We start from the raw sequence: 21,741 nt of genomic DNA, 5'->3' as shown, positions 1-21,741 counted from the left end.
ATTCGTATAGAACAGTGTCATTCAGAATAACCACTTTCATAATGTTTGGATTCAACCATATTTATTTCGTTGTTGTTTTAAAACATACGACCTTGGACATGCATATAATTTTTATGTTTTAATTCTGGCTTTGACTTTACTTTGAACTATACTTATATTATGAAATGACTTTAAATTTCACCTCTTTTTTCAGATAGATGCGTGCTTCAGTGCTAATTTGAATATTATTTCTTGGTGGCATGTTTCTACAGCATAAAATTGAATAATAGTGAAATACGAACATTCCCGTGATCAGTCTAGCGCGAAAGTGTCACGTGTACACATATTATACTGTTGTGGTTTTTACTTTTTGCTGTTGTAGTAGCTACAACTCTGATGCAGTGAAATTTATAGTATTGTTGTAATGAAAGTCAACAAATATACACTTCGAAAGATATTTGTTTCAGGAATTATATTAATGTTTACTGTAACATTGTTCATGCTGTTGACTGAACTAAAAAGGAACGATTTTCTGCCTTTGGTGATACGATTAGGCCATGATCAAAATTTTGATATATGTGTAGTTGGAGCTGGCTTGTCCGGCGCAGTAATAGCGGAGAGATATGCTACAACAACAAATAAATCCATTCTTGTCATGGAAAAACGCAGTCACGTCGGTGGAAATTGTTATGACTATATTGATAACGAAACAAAAATTCGTGTTTCACAATATGGTGCGCATATTTTTCATACAAAATACAAACATGTTTGGGAATATGTGCAACATTTCAGCGAATGGGTTCCGTACGAACACAGAGTTCTAGCTCTGGTTAAAGGAAAATATGTTCCTATCCCAGTAAATATTGCTACTGTAAATACATTATTTAACCTTGATATTAGATCAGTTAAGGAAATGAATTTGTGGTTGAAAAATGAACAGGTACACTTTAATGGTACACCATTAAATTCCGAGGAAATGGCATTGTCTCGTGTAGGATTGAAACTGTACGAGCATTTGTTTAAACCATACACTATCAAGCAGTGGAATAAAACACCTTCTGAATTAGGACCTTCGGTTCTGGCTCGTATCCCAGTAAGAAACAATTGGGACACTCGTTACTTTTCAGATCAGTTTCAGGCATTGCCGAAAAATGGATATACAGTATTCATCAACAGCATGTTAAAATCACCCCAGATCACCATACGGTTAAATATGGACTATTTTGATGTCCGAAGAAGCATTAAATGTGGAAAAACATATTTTACTGGACCGATTGACAGATATTACGCCACAAAGGGTTTGGCCGCACTAGAATACCGATCATTATCATTTGAACGTAGAGTTATAAAATCTGTTAATCATTTTCAACCAGCAAGTGTTGTGAACCACCCTAATCCTGAAGATAACTTTACTCGAATAGTTGAATACAAATGGTTTCCTAATCAACAGTATCAGTCAAACGACACTGTTATATTCATTGAACGGTCGACAGATGACGGCGAACCATATTATCCAGTTCCAAACAAAAGAAATCAAGACTTGTACAATCATTATAAAGTATTTGCAAATTCTGATCCCTATATTCATTTTCTTGGGCGTTTAGCAAACTATAAATATTTTAATATGGATGAAGCAATCAAGAATGCACTGGAAATGTTTAATAATACAGTAAGCAATCGTAGGTCTGTAATTAATACTATACACTTTTTAAATGGCACGTTTAATTAACTGCAATTTGTAATGTAGTTATTTACATATATTTGCATTAATTATATGTTTTGTATAGATAGAAGAACAGGCGTGTATATTCGTATACACAACATTTTTGCAATATATCAAGGAAGACCTGTTCCATGAGATTGCATGTTCGATAGAAAAAAAGGAGAAGAATTGTACCAAGTTCTTTGTACTCAGTAATTATTAATTTGAAAACGACAATAATGGCTTGTGTCTAATTTGTCTTGAAAATATTGCGGTAGGTATTTCAACAACAACACGTATTATGTATAGTTTTTTTTATCTCATCAACGTTTCGGCTAACGCCTTCATCAGGATAATACACATACAAATATAAACAACGGATGTGACGTAAAACTGATAACGTAACGTCAAATGGCGGGAAAACGTTAATCAAAATATCAAAATGCAAATACATATAATTATATACATATAATTAGTACAAGGTACTCTATCCCGGATATGAAAATACCAAAAGTTTCCTATAGTAAGATTACATAAAAAGCGGCGATAGGAAAAAACGGAATAGTACCCAGAGTATATGTGTAAATGCACAACTGCACATGCATAATATTCATGAATTTAATCTATTGTAAATAGCAGTTTTGAATTTAATCCTTCCGGACTTTTTGTTTTTAGTTTATGGATCCAGAAAGTTTCTTTACAGAGACGGTCAATATTATTTTTCACAATATCAATCGGCATAAATGAGAAGTCATTCATACAATGATTATTTGCATTAAAGTGTGTAGCAACATTGGAAGAGAATGCAGAGTCAATGAAATTACATATATCAAATTTGTGGCTGTTCATACGTTTGGAAACAGGCTGCATAGTTTGTCCAACATACTGCATGTTGCACTTTTTGCATGTTATTAAGTACACTACGTTTTTAGTTTGACAGTTCATGTTGTGACGTAAATTGAATGTCTCCTTTGTAACGTGACTCGTAAATGATGTCCCAGTATTAATACGCGGGCAATGTGAACAACGGTTTCTTTTACAACTTTCAGATGCGCAAATGTTCGTACTGTTAGTCGTAAACTCTGAGCTTATCAAAAAGTTTTGCAGATTCATAGGCCGATTATACGCTACAGTAGGTTTGTACGTATTATGCACAAAATTAACACCTTTGTTATTTGATAACTTCAAAAGATCCCAGTATTTATTAATTGAACGGCCAATGTTTGGTAACGACGGATTATATACCACTGTGAATGGGAGTACATTTTTCTTGTCTCTGGTTGAGGAATTTAGTGCGTCACTTTGTGTCATATGTGATACTTTTTCAAAAGCTGCATCTATCACAGATTTAGGATAATTTCTGTCTAAAAAGAAGTCACGTAATTCATGAAGTGACGAATTAAATTAATCGTCGTCCGATATAATTCTCCTATAACGTTTGGCCTGGCTGTAAGGAATTCCGTCCTTGCACATTTTCGGATGACATGAAGTGTAGTCGAGATACTGATGGTTGCTTGTTTCTTTCACATAAATATCTGTTTCAATTTGAAGCGAATCGCTTTTCGATACTTGAACATCCAAGAAGGAAACGGATTTATTCGATATGGTGTGAGTAAACTTAATATTCGGATGGAAACTATTTATTTCATTGATGAATGAATGCAGCTCGTCAAGCGAATGATCCCATATCATAAACACATCATCAAGAAACCTTAACCACAGTGTTGGTTTGATGTCCCGAGTTTGGAAGAAGTCATGTTCAAACTTGCCCATGAACAGGGAAGCATAGGTTGGTGCCATAGAACTACCCATGGCCGTGCCCATCATTTTTTTTTTCTTGAAAATATTCAAAATATAATGTTACGATTTCAAAACGTGTTCTCACATGCGTTCATGCAGTGACTGAATCCTTATAAATGTCTTAAAGTCACTGTCCTCCAGATCCTGCGGCACGCACAAAAAAAATAAAACGATTTTCAGTCATCATGAAATTAATGCTATGTTTCTTAAGAAAACTTTGAAAATTAATTTCTAGAATTCTATATGTTTTTGAAACACATAAGAATTACTAGTAGTTGTTCTTACTAATTCTACACTGAAAATCAAAAAGCAATTATAACGCTTTATTAGAGGTAAACTGCCTTAATTATAAATGTATGTATTTATATAGCGCCGTATAAACATACTCCTCCGTGGCGGTATAAGTAAAGACAGCGATCAAGTTTTTGCTGCCACCTTGCTGATCACTTAATTGCACGCAGTTTTTGACAATATATTTACTTCCTGTGTAGTATTTCGTATCACCGTGTTTGTTTGTTTGTTTTGAGTCCAATGCCGTTTTTCAACAGTATTTCAGTATCTAACAACGAGCAGTTAACTTAACCAGTGTTCTTGGACGTGTTCTCCGCAAGTATCTGCCAGATCCCCGCACAAAGCAGAGGTGAAGGACGAATGATTTCAGACACAATTTCTATTTTTAAATCGTCACGGAGACTAACGCCCTAAATCGAAATTTCCGCTCTCGCTATATATATTGAACTACTCGGGCGGGCATTTCGTATCTCGGTTTATGTAATAATTGTTTTAAGTTAAATAGTTTTCAGACACATTAAATGGGTTATTCAAGTTTTTAAATTGTATAATAAAATAAAAAATATTACAGTTCCTAGCTTTCTAATATTTGTTTTATGCATATGTGTTGATAAGAATTACGTGTACAGTCAAGACTGTCATAATAAGTGACTTTTAATGGGACCCTAAGAAAAAAAGTCACAGGGAGTCTTTAAAAACAGTCTCAAAAGATAAAGCAAATATAACTGCACTAAAAGTATTGCTTATTGTTTACCAATGTATGTTACAGTATGAAGGAGTAATGATTAATGCTATTGTCATTTTATGAGAAAATATGTGTATTTTGATAATGTCCGGCGGTTTGATATGAACTCTATGCGTAATTGTGGCGGAGAATCCGTATTTGCTAAAAATACAGTAGCGGGTATTTCGACCTATCGGTATAACAAGAATTAAGAAAGAATTCAAAGATTGCATCGTGATGCTATTTAAGTTGTCGTTGATAATTGACTGTAAGGATTTTATTATGTATTTTCTATACAGTTCACCCGAAGGGTCAGAATTGTATAATGATAATGAAGAAATAGACTGATTTTAATGCAAGACAGTATTGACGATTAAGCTTTCCTGATGCTGTTTTCATGGACTGGGGATCTAAATGTTATGATTAAAGATCTTTTAGATTATATAACCTTTTTATGTATTTTGGTGATACAAAATGTAATAGTAACTTCTCTGATATCCAAAGGCAAAGTAAAGACAACCGGTGAATAATTTTGGTCGAACTCCTATACATTTTGTTGTACCCATGACATGCTTGTTTTAAATGGCTGTTTTGGTGATTCTCAAGGTAATTTTACTTGCTTATCTTGGGATTGTACTAGTGTGGAAGAGTATATAATAGCATCTTTTTAATCATGTTTCATATTTCGACGTCTTGAAAAGGGATGAATCGGACCATTTTCCTGTAGCCTGTAGATTACACTTTAGTATATACAGTCATAATAAAACACAGATATTGGCCTCAGAGAGTAAATCTGGAATGATGTTTCCGAAATTTTAATGGGATCCTAATAAGAGCTAGACATTTTTCACTGTTTTCGGCAATCTTTTTGGACAGCACAGAGACTCCTTTCTTAATCTTATCAATACAGATATAAATAGGGCAGTAAGTACCTTAACTAAGGTATATCAAGAGGCAGCATTTCATATGCGATTGTTTTCTAATTTGAGCAATACTGCATTATCACGAACTCAACCAAAATGATGGGATGAACAGTGCGGAATATTAAAACTACGTAAATATAGGATTCTTTGACAGTTGAGAGTAACAAAATGTAATCAAGACCTTGAATGCTATAAAGTGAGGAAATTACAGTACTTTTAAATATGCTATAAGTCAGAAAACAAATATGTTTTTCTAAATGGTAAACGCCTTTATCTCGTTGAATGTTGTTACAACATCAATCAATTATGGAAAGTACTAAAAAAAATCTAGGTCGAAACAGAACATATATGTAGTTAAACTTTTTCACCAAATGAATGGTTTACATACTTAAGAAGCCTATTATTTAATGAGTCTGCGGAAGTCAATGGGTCCAGGCGACCAGCTTCTAAATTCTAAAATTACCTCAGAGGAAACAAAAAAAAACAACTCCATTTTGAAATTAGCAGGCGGCAAAAGCCAAGGTAATGCCGGACAGAATGTTGAATTTTATAAATATACAGATAATAATTGAGCCGTGCCACGAGAAAACCAACATAGTGGGTTTACCACCAGCATGGATCCAGACCAGCCTGCGCATCCGCGCAGTCTTGTCAGGATCCATGCTGTTCGCTAACAGTTTCTCCAATTCCAATAGGCTTTGAAAGCGAACAGCGTGGATCCTGACCAGACTGCGCGGATGCGCAGGCTGGTCTGGAGCCATGCTGGTGGTAAACCCACTATGTTGGTTTTCTCATGGCACGGCTCATATGATAGCTTATTTACTATGCGCTCTATTTAATAAGATATTCATAAGAGGGAGTTTCCTCACTAATTTGTCCAATACTTAAGTCTTGAGCCCTTAATGATCCAAGCAACTACAGAGGTATATATATATATATAACTATCACAATAAACAAAATCTTTCCTGATAAGTTGAATTCTCGTTTATATTCTTGGGCTGAAAACAACCAGAAAATTGATGAAACCAACGTAGGATTTAGACGTGGTTATTCTGTCATTGATAACGTGTTTTGTTTACAATAGCGAAAAGTGGAAACTTCACAGGTCGCTCAACACGACAAAAACGAAAATGTTGCAGGCTCAGTCATGTTACAAACCATGGCTCAGATATACCTATCTAGAAATTGTGGTCGTTTCTACTGCCTACATGTTGATTTAAGGAAAGCTTTTGATAAGATTAACCATAAAAGATTATTTGAAACTTTTCAATGTAGAGGTGTAAACGCTGATTTTCTCATAATCCTCGCTCGAATGTATCATAATCTTGTGTTAAGACATCAACAGGGATAGTAACAGATTATTTACCGTGTACCATTTTTATAAGGCAAGGGGACATATGTAGTCCTGTGAGTTTTTCCTTATTCATTGACCGGTTATCCTCCTTACTGCGCGAAAAAAAATGCAATTCAGTTATTTTCATCTATAATTCAATACCTGATATAGTATGTCTTATGTTTGCATACGACATTGCAAACTGTGCAGATACATTTGTTAACTACAACAATAGCTAAACGTAAAATAGTTTAGTAATTCAACAAGGATGGAGGTCAACCTCAGAAAAACTGAAACGATTGTATTTCGAAATGGTGGACCCTTAGGAATTTATAGATGAACGATGTTTTTCGTCGTCAATTAGTTAGCGTTACGACAATTTATAAGTATATGGGTATTTCATATACGCCGACCCTATCTTGGACAGCAGCTAAGAAATATAAGCGTCAAAGGCACAAAAGTCAATATATGCTTTGTATAACTATCAAAGGCCATTTGAACATTTTGATATTAAACGTTTGTTTTATTTGACGCTATGGCAGAACCAGTGTTCTGCTATGGATTTCGGATCTGGGGATATAAATATTCGCCCGAAATAGAAGCCATACATATTACAAGTACCTTTTGTAAAAGAGTTCTGGGAGTAAAAAAAATCTCAACGAATGATGTAGTTGTTTTGGTAGAATATGACAGACTGATAATGTGTATAACATACAAATGTATTATTCATATGTGTTAAGTACTGGTCTAAACTAATACAGGTGGAAAATTCTAGATACCCTTAACGGTGTTGCTATATGTTGCTTTTTTTGGGGGGGTGGGGGTGGTTGTTGTTGTTGTTGTTTGTTGTTTTTTTTTGGGTTTTTTTTTGGGGGGGGGGGGCGGGGTTAACGCCGTTTATTAACAGTATTTCAGTCATGTAACGGCGGGCAATTAACCTAACCAGAGTTCCTGGATTCTGTACCAGTACAAACCTGTTCTCCGCAAGTAACTGCCAACTTCCCCACATGAATCAGAGGTGGAGGACTAATGATTTCAGACACAATGTCGTTTATCAAATAGCCACGGAGAACATACGCCCAGCCCGAGGATCGAACTCGCGACCCCGCGATCCATAGACCGACGCTCTACCTACTGAGCTAAGCGGGCGGGTTTGCTATATTTTGAAATCTTTAGATAATGTAGGTAGAATCACCTGGGCCACTCAGGTCAAACACTTGTTACTTTTTGTATGGATTTGGTATTGTATGAGTTTCGCATGAGGTTAGAGGTATTGTCTCATTAGTACTTTTTGTTAAGAATCATAGATTATCATACATAAAACTGGAAACAGTCTATCGATGAACCAAGCAGATGTCAACATCATAAATATATTAGAACATTATTAAATACAGCATGTTACTTTGCAATGAAATGAATTACAGTTGTTCGTTGTTCAAGCCAACAGCTGCATGTTTAAACTGGTAGATACATCAACACCTCTTTCGAATCTTGTATCTGTCAATTTTGTTATAACAGAAATAACACTGGTATTGTTGAATGTTTAAGACACTGATTCTGGTATGCGAAGAGGTATGTCGTCTATGGGAATGATACGGTGTGTATTGGCGGTTAGGGCAAATATACAAGACTGGACCATTGATAGACTAGCTTCTGTTTATTATAATACGGTACTATTATCTGCTGTGCAGTATATAGATTACATGCGATATTTGTCACGTTTATGTCAGACACCTTTATAATGGGTTCAGAAAGTTAGATTCAGTTAGAACTAAACAAACAAAGTGACAAAATACTACTGTTACTGTACTTGTATTTTTTTAATAAATCAATTTTTATTACAATTATATTTGTTAAAAATACAAATTAACGTTTCTTTAATTTCTAATAAAATCTAGCAATGTTCAATTTTTCTGGTTTTATTTTCTTACTTAGATAAAAAAGTCATATTAATTGTATAAGAATACTTGTCATTTCTGTTATTCAGTTTTCAATATATTTTGATCATTTTATCTTTTTATTAAATGAAATTTAGAGTTCAAAAGGGTGAGAACTACTTTGCAGTATAAGTTATAATTTAATTGGTCAGGACATTACTCAAAATGATTGAGGAATTACAATTAGTGTATCATCAACTAAAAAAAATGTGTATATTCTGAAAAGAAACTGCATTTCAATCAATAACATGAAAAACACACGAAATAACCAATTATCTGTACATATCAATAAAAGTTATGATCCTCTAACATGGACCACATGACAAGTCAACAGCAGGAGTTTTATGGACCCTTATCAAACTGGACCAGACAGGATCCTGTTTATTCAGCAGTCCACACAACTATTACATAAACATATTTTGCTAGTGTACTATATGTAGAATCTGTTAATATGTCTCTCAACCTAATAAGTATATGTATATACCGTATATGTGGTGTATGTTTGGCCGGAGGCCTTTGCTACATGTAATAGCTATTTGATTTGAATCACTTGACATATATGTGGTGTGTTTTATGCCAGGGGCCTTTGCTACATGTACTAAACTTAAAACTTTACTTCACATGTTGTCTACATACATTTTGATGCATTTAGTTATGTAACATTTCATCATTTCACATTTTAGAAAAAGGTATTTTGAATAAATTTAAGCTAAAAACTGTTAAAATTATTAATCCTGTCAGGAGTTAAACATTAAAATAACTACACATTCATGAAGTATATATTAAAGAAATGTGAGAAACGCGACAATTCTCTTTATAAATATTATTACCTGTTATGTCAAAAACATGATATGATACAAACGTCATTTTAAATGTTTAAAACTGATAGTATATAATATGTTTATATAAATGAAGTTATTGTAACCTGGAACGCCCTGATCAAGATATATATATTAACTTATTATAGTTTGTAGCATACTGATTCAGAAATGTTTTATGTAAATTCATTTCATATACAGTACAAAGACAAAAGTCAACCAAACAAGATCTGGAGAGTTCAAAATGTTCTTCAAGGCGGGCTATAAACTTCCATTCCTTTATACAATGGTTGAATAGTTAAATAATTTGACCGCCATGACACTGCCAAGAGAAGAATGTAAAATTTAGGGACAGCCAAACAAACGAAAAAATGTAATAAAGTGAAACCAAGACGTAAACGTAGAACAGACCTGTCTTACTCTGAATTTGCAAGAAAACAGATACATCATGTGTGGTATTAGTAAGTTGTAATGAAGTTTCGTAATGATGTCATGACGACATTTTAAGTATTTTGCTTCGTAATAGCTGTCCAGACATCCTTCATCTGAGTAACACCTTCAGTAACTTGGTATCTATAAATGCAATTTGAATTTTCCTCTTCCCAACATCTGTAAGTTCCAATTTCTTCAACTGTTATCTGTCTATATTTCAGTGCGGGTATATTGCCCATAACAAGTCCGTATATAAATACATCGTCAATCCAGAACAGCGGAGTTTGCAAAGCTGATTCGTATAAATATGGAACTATTACATTTAGCATCAACACGTATTGCCCATTACAGTATGGCGGATAAAAAGTCCTTCCTTTAAACTGATTAGGTCCGACATAATATTTATGTTGTTTCTCTCTTACAACAAGAGATCCGGTAAAACGTTGGCAATGGACATGATTCTGGTTCACAGACATCACGTGGATATCACTTTTGAATACTCGGAACATATTGATTACAATGTCGTCATCTGTTTTAATAACATATTTAGCTTTTCTACATCGTTCAGTAGCCCATTTGTAGCCCATAACAGATTTGTGAGACAAGTTGTGATAAGAATCTACAAATGATCCCTGTACAATATCGCCGTAGCGCTTAAACTCTTTCTCAATGTTATATTGAACTTTAGAGTCATCAATGATGCCAAGAAGAAAGATAACTTTAATTGTTCCGTACGAAGAATAAAGGCTTCCATTTGCCCAGGTTTCTCTGATTGTAATTCTCTTTTGAAAGTTATTTGGTGCTGATAAGACCATAACAAGAATTGTCAAATTTGACACAGATGAGCAGTGGTTCTTATTTTCAAGAAGATAAGATCCGTTTACTGTGAGGGCAAATTTCGGATTTGACGGATTTACAAGTTTCATTAAATCTGGCTTCATTTTCACTTTAAAAAAGTCTTTCGATTCCAGCGGCGATTTTAATGGAGATATGCGCGTTGATGTGTTGATATTTTGTGATAATTCTGATTTCATTGATATTTTAGTTTCTTCCTTGGATGCGTCATATGTCATCCTAGATTCAAAAAAGTAAGCTATATGATTTTTTACAGTGACTGTGATCCTAAATGTGTCAAAGCGTACGTTTTCTTTTGATAAAATAGTTATAATGACGGAAAATAAAACTAACATATATAACAAAAATAGTTTAAATTTACTACAATGGAATCCAGAATTCATTTTGCCAATAATACGTTATCTTTATATATAACTATTAATATCCATTTCCTTTGTATCAATATTGTCTCCAGCTAGATGATGTTTATATTCCTAATGAAAGTTTATTAAACGTCTGTTCCCCTAAGTAAAAACTGTTTCTAAAAATTAAGTTGTAGTACTGATGTCTAGTTCTTTTGATAAAAACAAATGTTTCCATGAAAATCTCTAGTATTTATGTCTATTTCCATTGTATGAAAAAAGTCAACATAAAAGACGCTAATATTTATCTTTATTTCCTTTGTGTGAAAAACTGTTTCCATAAAAACATTTGTGTTGAGGCCTATTTATCTTGTATGAAAACACTGTCTCCATCAAAAGACCACTAATTTTAATAGCCATTTCGTATGTATGAGACCGTCTTCATATGTCGAAATATTTGAATATTTGTAATATTTTCTATGTAACGTACGTACTGCTCGGTTGAAAGTTAGTTATGTTACTCTCGCGCAATTATTTCATCAAATGCTTTAAGCTAGTAAAAGCAAATAGATGAAATTTTCATTTCAAGTGCAACATCTTGATTAGCTATTTAAGTTAGTTTACGCCTGAAAGCATCGATCGTTCATACCTTCCTATATGGTGTTCTGTTAGTGCCATTTTTGCGTCAACCCTTGCAACAGTTCAAATCGAAGACACAAAGATAAGATTGTTTGTTTCCGGCATCCCGACCTACACTGATTTTTGGCCCGACACTAAATATTTTTATGGTCTAGGAGAATTTTTTTTCAACTTTTTAACAAAAAAAAACTACACTTTTTTATGACTAAAACATGGTTAGTGATGTTAGAAATGAACACACTCAATGATGCTTTAAAGGCATAACCCACTAATTTCTTATAATTTTTTGACACAAAAAAATTCCAACGAGTCTCATCTAATAAAAAGGAATTTTTAAGCCTTAAACGGGTTATTATGAATACGATGCGAAACATGAAAACACGATGCAAATATGCAATATCGTGTTTTCACATCTTATTGTCGCAACAGCATCCCTTAGGGTGGCTTATTTTTTGCCATTTCATTCTGGTGAGTGGGCGCATTTGAAGAGCGCTTACCTGCCAACTCGTCAAAATTGTCAAACCTACAACCTAGCTCGCCAGTACGAAAAAACGTATTTGTCTATCGGTGCGTTAACTTGTCGTTTTGGCATGTTGTAGTGTAAAGCACAAACCCGTTAGAACGACAAATAGCGCGTCAATTCTCGTGTAATCATTGTACCCCGCTTTTACGGCAAAGCTTGCATTTTTCATTACACCAAAATACCCTTGAATGTTCATTCTTTGATTTTTTTCGGCTCGCTACGCTCGCCAACTTATATATATTTATCATTGATATGGACAAGTATTTGTTTATCTAGCCTGATGAGAAATGAATCCAATATAATGTTATTCTGTATTTGTACATGAACTGCATGTGAAAAGCTTTATAGCTGTGCCTTTTCCTTTCAGTATATTTTTAACTATAGATATATTGTAAGAAAATCAGGGGGTCGAACGTAAAGTGTTGTTGTGGGAGCTTTTATGTGAGGAGCTGTTGTTGTGGGAGTCAAAATGTTGGTAAATGATGTTTATTAGTTGAGAATATTCTGAAAACTTCGTAAGTGTAACTTTGCAGCTTTCTCTTAATTTCAATATGGCCAGTTCAGAGATGTTTTTGCTTTAATCGGCACCAATTGTTGGCTAAATAGATTTAAGAACAAAAAAGTTATTGAAGGCATCAGTTGGCTAATTGGAGTAATATTTTGAAAGACCTTCACTTTTTTCTCCCTTTTAACGTGTGTAAACCTTACTCAGGCCTTTATGTTGTTAACTATGATTAATCACTTGCAAATTCAGAAATTCATCCAATTTTCACGCTCATGAATACATTTATCGCCGATTACTTTCACGTTTTGCATATTTTGTTGTTGTGGGGATGACTTTTTGACATTTTCTTGTTCTGTGTAAATATTGATGGGAAGGTCCTGGGTTCAGGTCTGGCGATAGTGAGTCTGGGTATCACTGAAAAGTGTAAGCTGATTCAAAATTAAGCGGTGTAATGCACATGATATGTATATAATGTATATTTTTTTTACAGACTGAAGAATTATACCGTGATAGCGCTGGGACCATGGAAAAGGACAGGAAGGTAAATTTAATTCATTCTTGGTTTTTTTTTCGGTTTTTTTTTTGTTGTTGTTGTTGTTTTTTTTTCAATATGCACATTGTAAACAATACAAACAGAGAGATCATGAATGTATATATTTTAAAGCGGAAAGGTCTATATTTTCTGCAAGATGGGCAAAATTTCAAATCAAGACAGAACAGGTAAAATCTGTTTAAAGCAATCACTCTAGAAGACATAATTATATTGTTTTGTTAAAAAAACTTGCATCTGACTAAGTGTGTAAAAGGAATAAGTCTTTGAAAGACGGAAAAGATTACTCTATAATCAAGACTTAGTGTCTGTATGTAATTGTAACTTTATTAAGAAAATGTTTTCCAATAAGTTCTTCTGATATTATTACTTCTTACAGATTTTAACTGTTCTGGATTGTTTTAAATTGTACCCATTTAGCAGAAAGATTTTAAGAATCAAACCACACCAAATTGATTATTTAATCATCGGATTTACAGCATCTATTTTTTCAGTATAAAAAGCTTTTTTCGCAAGTAAAGTTGTGTATGAAATTGAAATTGTTTTAAAATCGAGTCAGCAGTTTCACACAAGAAGATATATATAGGGAAAAGTGACAATGCCCCCTGGCGGTCATGTTTTTTGACGAATCGGTATAATCTGGTCGATCTTGGTAAAGGGTCACACAAGGACCATTTGTGTTAAACTATTTTAAAATCGGGCTAAAAGTTTCATCCAAGAAGAATTTTAAAGAGTCCACTATATACATATAGGGAAAAGTGCCGTGTTTTTGACAAATCAGTATAACATGAACAATCTTGGTAGAAGGGGACATAAGGACCATTTGTCGAGATTGTCATATGTTATTTTATCGGAACCCTAAGACAAAAGTTACAGATGAAAGGTAGTATTCAAAAACTGACTCAAAATATAATTGAAAATTTTCTGCATTTAAACTAATAGAGACGTGCCACGACAAAACCAACATAGTGGGTTTGGGACCAGCATGGATCCAGACCAGCCTGCGCATCCGCGCAGTCTGGTCAGGATCCATGCTGTTCGCTTTCAAAGTCTATTGCAATTAAAGAAACTGTTAGCGAACAGCATGGATCCTGACCAGACTGCGCGCATGCGCAGGCTGGTCTGGATCCATGCTGGTCGCAAACCCACTATGTTGGTTTTCTCATGGCACGGCTCAATACTTATTGTATTGAATGTATTTTACAGTATGAAGGAGTAATGATTAATACTATTTTTTCCATAAACAATTAAAAAAAATAATGAAACGTTTCATCATTTCGCAGTTTTTAACAAATTAAAGCTAAAATTTGTTAATAATCATCAATGCAATTATCATTAAAACGATGAAATACCTACAGATTCACGAAGTATACAATGAAATGAGTTAAAAGTGACAACTGTCCTAACTAAAATGCAGTTAAGACATGTGATGTCATAAAACATGATAAAATACAAATGAAATTTGAAATGTTTAAAACTGACAGCATAATTATGATATGTTTATGTCAAATAAACAATTGTATGCGGGAATGTCCTGATCAAGTATGTTGTATAGTTTGTAGCATATTGAAATATCGTAAGTAAACTCATTTCATACACATTATCTCAGCACAACGAAATATTTCAACAAAACAAGATGTAGCGAGTTCAAAATGGTCTTCAGGGCGAACTATAAGCTTCCGTCACTTTATTATATACACTGTCAAACTTAAGGAGAATCACTTCAATTTTGTACCATTATTTATATACAGAATGAACATCACAATTCTCATTATTCATATTTTCCTAGTATCAATTTTACTCAATAATCTTATAAATTCTTGAATAAATGATAGAGTAATTTCAAGAACAATCCAAGGTGATCATAAACGTTTTTTACCAAAATACTTGAAAAATCATTCCAAATATTCAGCCTTGAACATTACAGGAATGTATTTTAATGTAAATCAAAAACTGAAATCTGTTTTAAAGTATCTTCAGACCTGAAATTTCTTTTTTACAAAAATAACATAGAAAAATATTAAATATAAACATACAAAAAAAATCACTTACCTATTAAAAGTATAAGAAAGATTCAATTCCTATTTTCCAGTATGTTTCTTTGAATGGCAGAATGATACCGCCACTTGGAAAAGGGATATTTTAAGCGGTTCTCTCACCTTCCATCGGTCAACATTCCTTGACCAATAAAAACTTAGCATTTCTGGAGAGGCGAGACTGAAAAATCTCTGTTTATTGCTTGGAAAAGTGTGAAATACCTTGCATAACTTTCTATCAAAGTCAGCTTACGTAACTGTTAAAGTTTTCATAAGAATTATACATAAAAGATGTTAAAATGCTAAGCACTCTGTACTTTATTTGTATCCCTTGATTGTTATCACACTTATGATGGCTATGTAACTACATGTCACTGGCTTGAGACATTTTGAATTAAAGCAGGAATTAATTTAAACTTACCATCTGCTTACTTTGCAGAACAAAAATACTAAAGAAATGGCTTTTAAGAGATTATTGAAATATATATTCCTAAGGCGTTCAAAATTTTCCAAATGTTTTATGTTAAGAAAATATTTTCAAAAAACTGCCTTTTATGAAAATACTCTGTCAAGCCAAAAAATAAATGAATAATTATGCTAATACTAAATGAATAATAAAAATAATTAAAACACTCTAACACTTTGTGTACAGTAGAATAACACGTAATCAAACGAAAACAAAAACGTATACGTACAACAGATATGTCTTACTCTGATTATGCAAGAAGACAGATACATCATGTGTGGTATTGGTAGGTTGTTCTACAGTCTCGCAATATATAATGACGACATTTTAAGTATATTGCTTCATAATAGCTGCCCAAACATATTTTAACTCAGTAACACTTTCAGTAACTTGGTATATATAACTGCTGTTTGACTTTTCCTGTTCCCAACTTCTGTAAGTTCCAATTTCTTCAACTGTTATCTGTCTATATTTCAGTGCGGGTATATTGCCCATAACAAGTCCGTATATAAATACATCGTCAATCCAGAACAGCGGAGTTTGTGATGCTGATTCGTATAGATATGGAACTATGACATTCAGCATCAGTACGTATTGTCCGCTACAGTATGGCGGATAAAAAGTCCTTCCTTTAAACTGATTAGATTCGACAAACCATTTACTTCGTTTCTCTCTAAAAACAATAGATCGAGTTAAACGTAGGCAATGCACATGATTTTGGTTCACAGACAGCATGTGAATATCAGATTTGAATATTCGGAACATATTGATTACAATGTCGTCATCTGTTTTGATAACATATTTAGCATTTCTACATCGTTCAGTTGCCCATTTGTAGCCCATAACAGATTTGTGAGACAAGTTGTAATAAGAATCTACGAATGATCCCTGAACAATATCTCCAAAGAGCTTAAACTCTTTCTCAATGTTATCTTGATCTATAGAATTATCAATGATACCAAGAAGAAAGATAACTTTAATTGTTCCGTACGAAGAATAAAGGCTTCCATTTGCCCAGGTTTCTCTGATTGCAATTCTCTTTTGAAAGTTATTTGGTGCTGATAAGATCATAACAAGAATTGTCAAATTTGACACAGATGAGCAGTGGTTCTTATTTTCAAGAAGATAAGATCCATTTACTGTGAGGGCAAATTTTGGATTTGATGGATTTATAAGTTTCATTAAATCTGGCTCCATTTCCACTTTAAAAATGTCTTTTGATTCTAACTGCGATTTTAACGGATATATGCGCGTTGATGTGTTGATATTTTGTGATACTTCTGATTTCATTGATATTTTATTAACTTTCTTGGATTCGTCATATGTCATGCTAGATTTGAAAAGCTTATCTATACATTCTTTCACTTTGATCCTAAACGTGTCAAAGCGTACATTTTCTTGTGATAAAATTGTTATAATGACGGCAAATACAAGAAGCATATATAACGAAAACAATTTAGATTTACTACAACGAAATCCAGAATTCATTTTGTCAATAATTTAGTTTTAGGTACGTTTTCTTTATTATGTAACTATTAATATCCATTTCCGTTGTAACAAAATTGTTTCCAGCTAGATGAAGTTTATATTCCTAATGCAAGTATTGATGTCTGTTTCCCTTGTATGAAAATTGTTTCCAAAAACTAAATGGTAGTATTGATGTCTAGTTCTTTTGATAAAAAATCTGTTTCTGTAAAATCGCTTGTATTAATGTCTATTTCCTGTATTATAAAAAAGTCAACAAATAAGAAGCTGATGTTAATGTTTATTTCCTTTGTGTGAAAAACTGTCTCCTTAAAAACGCTAGTGTTGAAGTCTATTTAACTTGTATGAAAACCTGTCTCCATCAAAAGACCACAAGTTTTAATGTCCATTTCGTTTGTATGAGACCTGTCTTCATCTGACGAAATATTTAAACTTGTTTAGTATATTTTCTCTGTAACGTACGTACTGCTCCGTTGAAAGTTAGATGTGTTATTCTTGCATAAATATTAAATCAAACGCTTTAATTAAGTAAAAGCACATAGATTAAATTTACATTTCAAGTGCAATGGCTGAACTAGCTATGAAAATTATTTTACGCCTGAAAGAACTGATTGTTCATACCTTCATGTACGGTGTTCCATTTGTACCTTTTTTCTTCTTCCCTTGCAATGGCAGCTATTCTACATTACAAATCGAAGACACGAAGATACGATATGATTACACGATATTATAAATACGATGCGAAGACTTGAAAACACGATTCGAATATGCAATATCGTGTTATCACATCATATTATTACATTATCATCCCCTTATGGTGGCATGTTTTTCGTTCTGGTGTGTCGGCGCATTTTAAGGGCGCTAACTCGCCAACATGCCAAAATGTCAAAACTACAAACTAGCTCGCCAGTACGAAAAAATGCCTTATTTGTCGTATCGGTGTGTTAACTTAATTGTTGTTTTGACCTGTTGTCGTGTTTACGAGTTTGAAAGGCACAATCCCGTCAGAACGACAAATACCTCGCCAATCCGACAAACCATATATTTTTCGCATTCCGGGGACACTCATTGTTGTTTGGCGTGTGGTTTTTTACACGGTTAACAAATTTAACCTGAAAACTGAAAAACATACCGGATCCAGAAAAGGCCAAATTCTTCATGTTCGGCTACGTCTGGGATGTAACTCCCTTAACCGTGACCTCAACCACCGAGGACTCGCAAACACTGCTAGATTTAATTGTGGTGAGATAGAAACTGTCGACCATTATCTGCTACATTGTCGAAAATACCAAAATCTTCGAACCGACAAATTTTCAAATATCCAATGCCCTCTTCCTCTTAACAATCTACTGTATGGAGATTAACATCTATCATATCAACATAATATGTCCCTATTCACTGACGTACAACGATTTATCATTTCATCAAATAGATTCAATGCATGAGCTGCGACCCCCACACCTCCCCTCTCCCACTTCCAAACGACGATGAGAGACAATAGCATAAAATGCTCGTTAATTCTTTCACTCCTCATTCTAAAAAAACTTCGTATTATACATATATTTTTTACATTCATATTCCGATTCATACAACACGGTACATATACTTACACAGCCTAGTTAGTTTTCTTCATTTAACCTCTGTTCTTCTTATGGAGCGGAATTCATATAAGTTTTAAAAGTAGCTTGTTTTCCAATCCATTCTATTAATATTTTCTTTGTTTGTTTGTACTGTTTTTATTGATGTATGTTTTTATCAAACTTTGTTAACATCAATGTACTACTCGTGTTTATAAATATAATTGTGGAAATAAATACAGTTTAAACCAACTTGAGAACACTGCTGAAATGTTAGTGCTATCTGTGATTTCAAAATAGTTTAACTTCGTTTTAAGATATGTATGTTACTTCAAGAGCCAGCTAATTTGTTGCCAAAAATATTCGTGATTCGTACTCAAAATTTGTCGAAAACAATACTTAGAAAATGTGCAATTATTTGTATATGGCAACTTAAACTTGCAGAACAACTGGAATATCAGTATTGTTCAAAATTAGATACAGTAATAAGTAATGTCAAGAATGTTATTGTATCAGAAGTATAACTATACAGTATACATTTAAGTGATTACAGATGATACCCCTAAACCTTGTAACTTATATACCTTAATCCATTTGTGAAGCCAGACTTTTGGACAATCTCAGCCGCTTCCATTTTTGAATGAGATGAATAGATCCTGTGCAGAAAAAAATATTAAATTTGTATCATAATCCTGTCAATAAATCAAGAATAAAACTGATATTATTTTTGATGTCAAATGAAAGTACAATTTAGCTGCCATTCTGTGATAATTTATTTCTCTTTTGCTAAAACCTTCCAGGATGTCAATTTTGTGAATTAAGCTTTTCTACATGCATTCAGACTAAAAAAACTGGTCCGCTTTTTTAGATTGAATGATATAAGCCCGAATTACTATGGTTTGTAATATGGTGTGGTGAGGTCCTCATTTGTTTTGGAGTCCTATACGAATGAGACTTGTGAAAGCTGAACGAAACCACCCAGTACCATATATTTTTTCATATGCATGCAACGTATGGTAACATTGGCTCTGTAAATATTAAATTTTACTCCAAACTGATACCGTCACACTGTCCTAACCAATAAACCGAATCGGCAGTGAAACCCTTAAAATTGTAGAATACAATCTTAATTTTAAAGATATATCTTCAATAATAGAGATGGACAAACACATAAGTCACAGTGTCACGATATTACAAAGGCTTATAATATCATGTGCACGCGGTTGCTACCTGCGTTGAGTCGTATACGGATGCGTTTCGTGAAAGGTGAAACAATAACTAGTGAAATATTTCTTTCATATGCAACCTGTCGTAACATTTGCTTTGTAAATATTAATTTTTTACTCCAAATTGATACCGCCATCCTCCTCTAAACACTAAACCGATTTTGCAGTAAAGCCCCTCCAATAGTAGATCAAAAGCTTCATACACAATGATATGTTTTCAAGGCCAGATAAGGACAAAAACTTAGGTCATAGTAGCCGGAATTACTAAGGCTTGTAATATCGTATGAGGTCCTCATTTGCGTCCTATATGGATGAGTTTTGTGAAAGCTGAAAGAAATCACCCAGTACCATATATTTTTCATATGCATGTAACGTATAGTAACATTTGCTCAGTAAATATTAAATTTTACTCCACATTGATACCGTCACCCTGTCCTAACTAATATACCGATTCGGCAGTGAAACCCCTCAAATAGTAGATCACAATCTTAACTTCAAAGATACATATTCAAGACCAGAGAGGGACAAACACATATGTCACAGTAGCCCGATATTACAAAGGCTTGTAATGCCGTTTGCACGCGGTTCCTACCTGCGTTGAGTCGTAAACGGATGCATTTTGTGAAAGCTGAAAAAAATAACTAGTGAAATATATCTTTCATATGCAACCTATAGTAACATTTGCTCTGTAAATATCCATTTCTTACTCCAAATTCCTTTCGCCATTTTCCTTAAACACTAAACCAACTCGGCAGTAAAGCTTCTCAAATGGTAGAGCAAAAGCTTAATACGCACAGGTAATTACTTGTGTTTTCAAGGCCAGAACAGGACAAATACTTAGGTCACAGTAACCCGAATTACTATGGCTTGTAATATCGTATGAGGTCCTCATTTGCGTTGAGTCCTATACGGATGAGTTTTGTGAAAGAAATCACTCAGTACCATATATTTTTCATATGCATGCAACGTATAGAAACATTTGCTCTGTAAATATTAATTTTTACTCCAAATTGATACCGCCATATTGCCCTAACCAATGAACCGAATTGGCAGTGAAACTCCTCATATTGTAGATCAAAATCCTAATATCAAAGATATATATTCAATAATAGAGAGGGACAGACACATAAGTCACAGTTGCGCGATTTTACAAAGACTTGTAATGCCGTGTGCACGCAGTTCCTACCTGCGCTGAGTCGTATACGGATGCGTTTTGTAAAAGCTGAAAAAATACTAGTGAAATATATCTTTCGTATGCAACCAATAGTTACATTTCTTCTGTAAATAGTAATTTGTTACTCTAACTTTGATACCGCCATCCTCCCCTAAACACTAAACCGATTCGGCTGTAAAGCCCCTCAAATAGTAGATCAAAAGCTTCATACACAGATATGTTTTCAAGGCCAGATAAGGACAAAATCATAGGTCATATTAGCCCGAATTACTAAGGCCTGTAATACCGTATGAGGTCCTCATTTGCGTTGAGTTTTGTGAAAGCTGAAAGAAATCACCAAGTACCATATATTTTCTGTATGCATGCAACGTATAGTAACATCTGCTATGTAAATATTAAATTTTACTCCAAATTAATACCGTAAC

At 33.7% G+C, this 21,741-nt stretch overlaps 3 protein-coding genes across 3 annotated transcripts; 1 reads left to right on the top strand and 2 right to left on the bottom strand.

Annotated features, from left to right (window-relative positions):
- The first annotated feature begins 206 nt into the window (after positions 1 to 206).
- Positions 207 to 2,539, top strand: LOC123562700 (UDP-galactopyranose mutase-like). Its single transcript, XM_045355306.2, has one exon. The coding sequence runs from the start codon at positions 404 to 406 to the stop codon at positions 1,706 to 1,708; it is 1,305 nt and encodes a 434-aa protein (XP_045211241.2). The 5' UTR covers positions 207 to 403; the 3' UTR covers positions 1,709 to 2,539.
- Positions 2,540 to 8,605: 6,066 nt separating this feature from the next.
- On the bottom strand, positions 8,606 to 11,637 carry LOC123562701 (beta-1,3-galactosyltransferase 1-like). Its single transcript, XM_045355307.2, has one exon. It carries the CDS (start codon positions 11,175 to 11,177, stop codon positions 10,011 to 10,013), a length of 1,167 nt encoding a protein of 388 aa, XP_045211242.2. The 5' UTR covers positions 11,178 to 11,637; the 3' UTR covers positions 8,606 to 10,010.
- A 4,428-nt stretch (positions 11,638 to 16,065) lies between these two features.
- On the bottom strand, positions 16,066 to 17,782 carry LOC123562703 (beta-1,3-galactosyltransferase 1-like). Its single transcript, XM_045355308.2, has one exon. It carries the CDS (start codon positions 17,340 to 17,342, stop codon positions 16,182 to 16,184), a length of 1,161 nt encoding a protein of 386 aa, XP_045211243.2. The 5' UTR covers positions 17,343 to 17,782; the 3' UTR covers positions 16,066 to 16,181.
- Between the last annotated feature and the right edge of the window lie 3,959 nt (positions 17,783 to 21,741).

The sequence above is a fragment of the Mercenaria mercenaria genome, chromosome 2 (assembly GCF_021730395.1).
Source record: "Mercenaria mercenaria strain notata chromosome 2, MADL_Memer_1, whole genome shotgun sequence".
NCBI classification, from domain to species: Eukaryota; Metazoa; Mollusca; class Bivalvia; order Venerida; family Veneridae; genus Mercenaria; species Mercenaria mercenaria.
The sequence above is the reverse complement of the archived record's forward strand: the minus strand, read 5'-3'. Positions and strand labels throughout refer to the sequence as shown.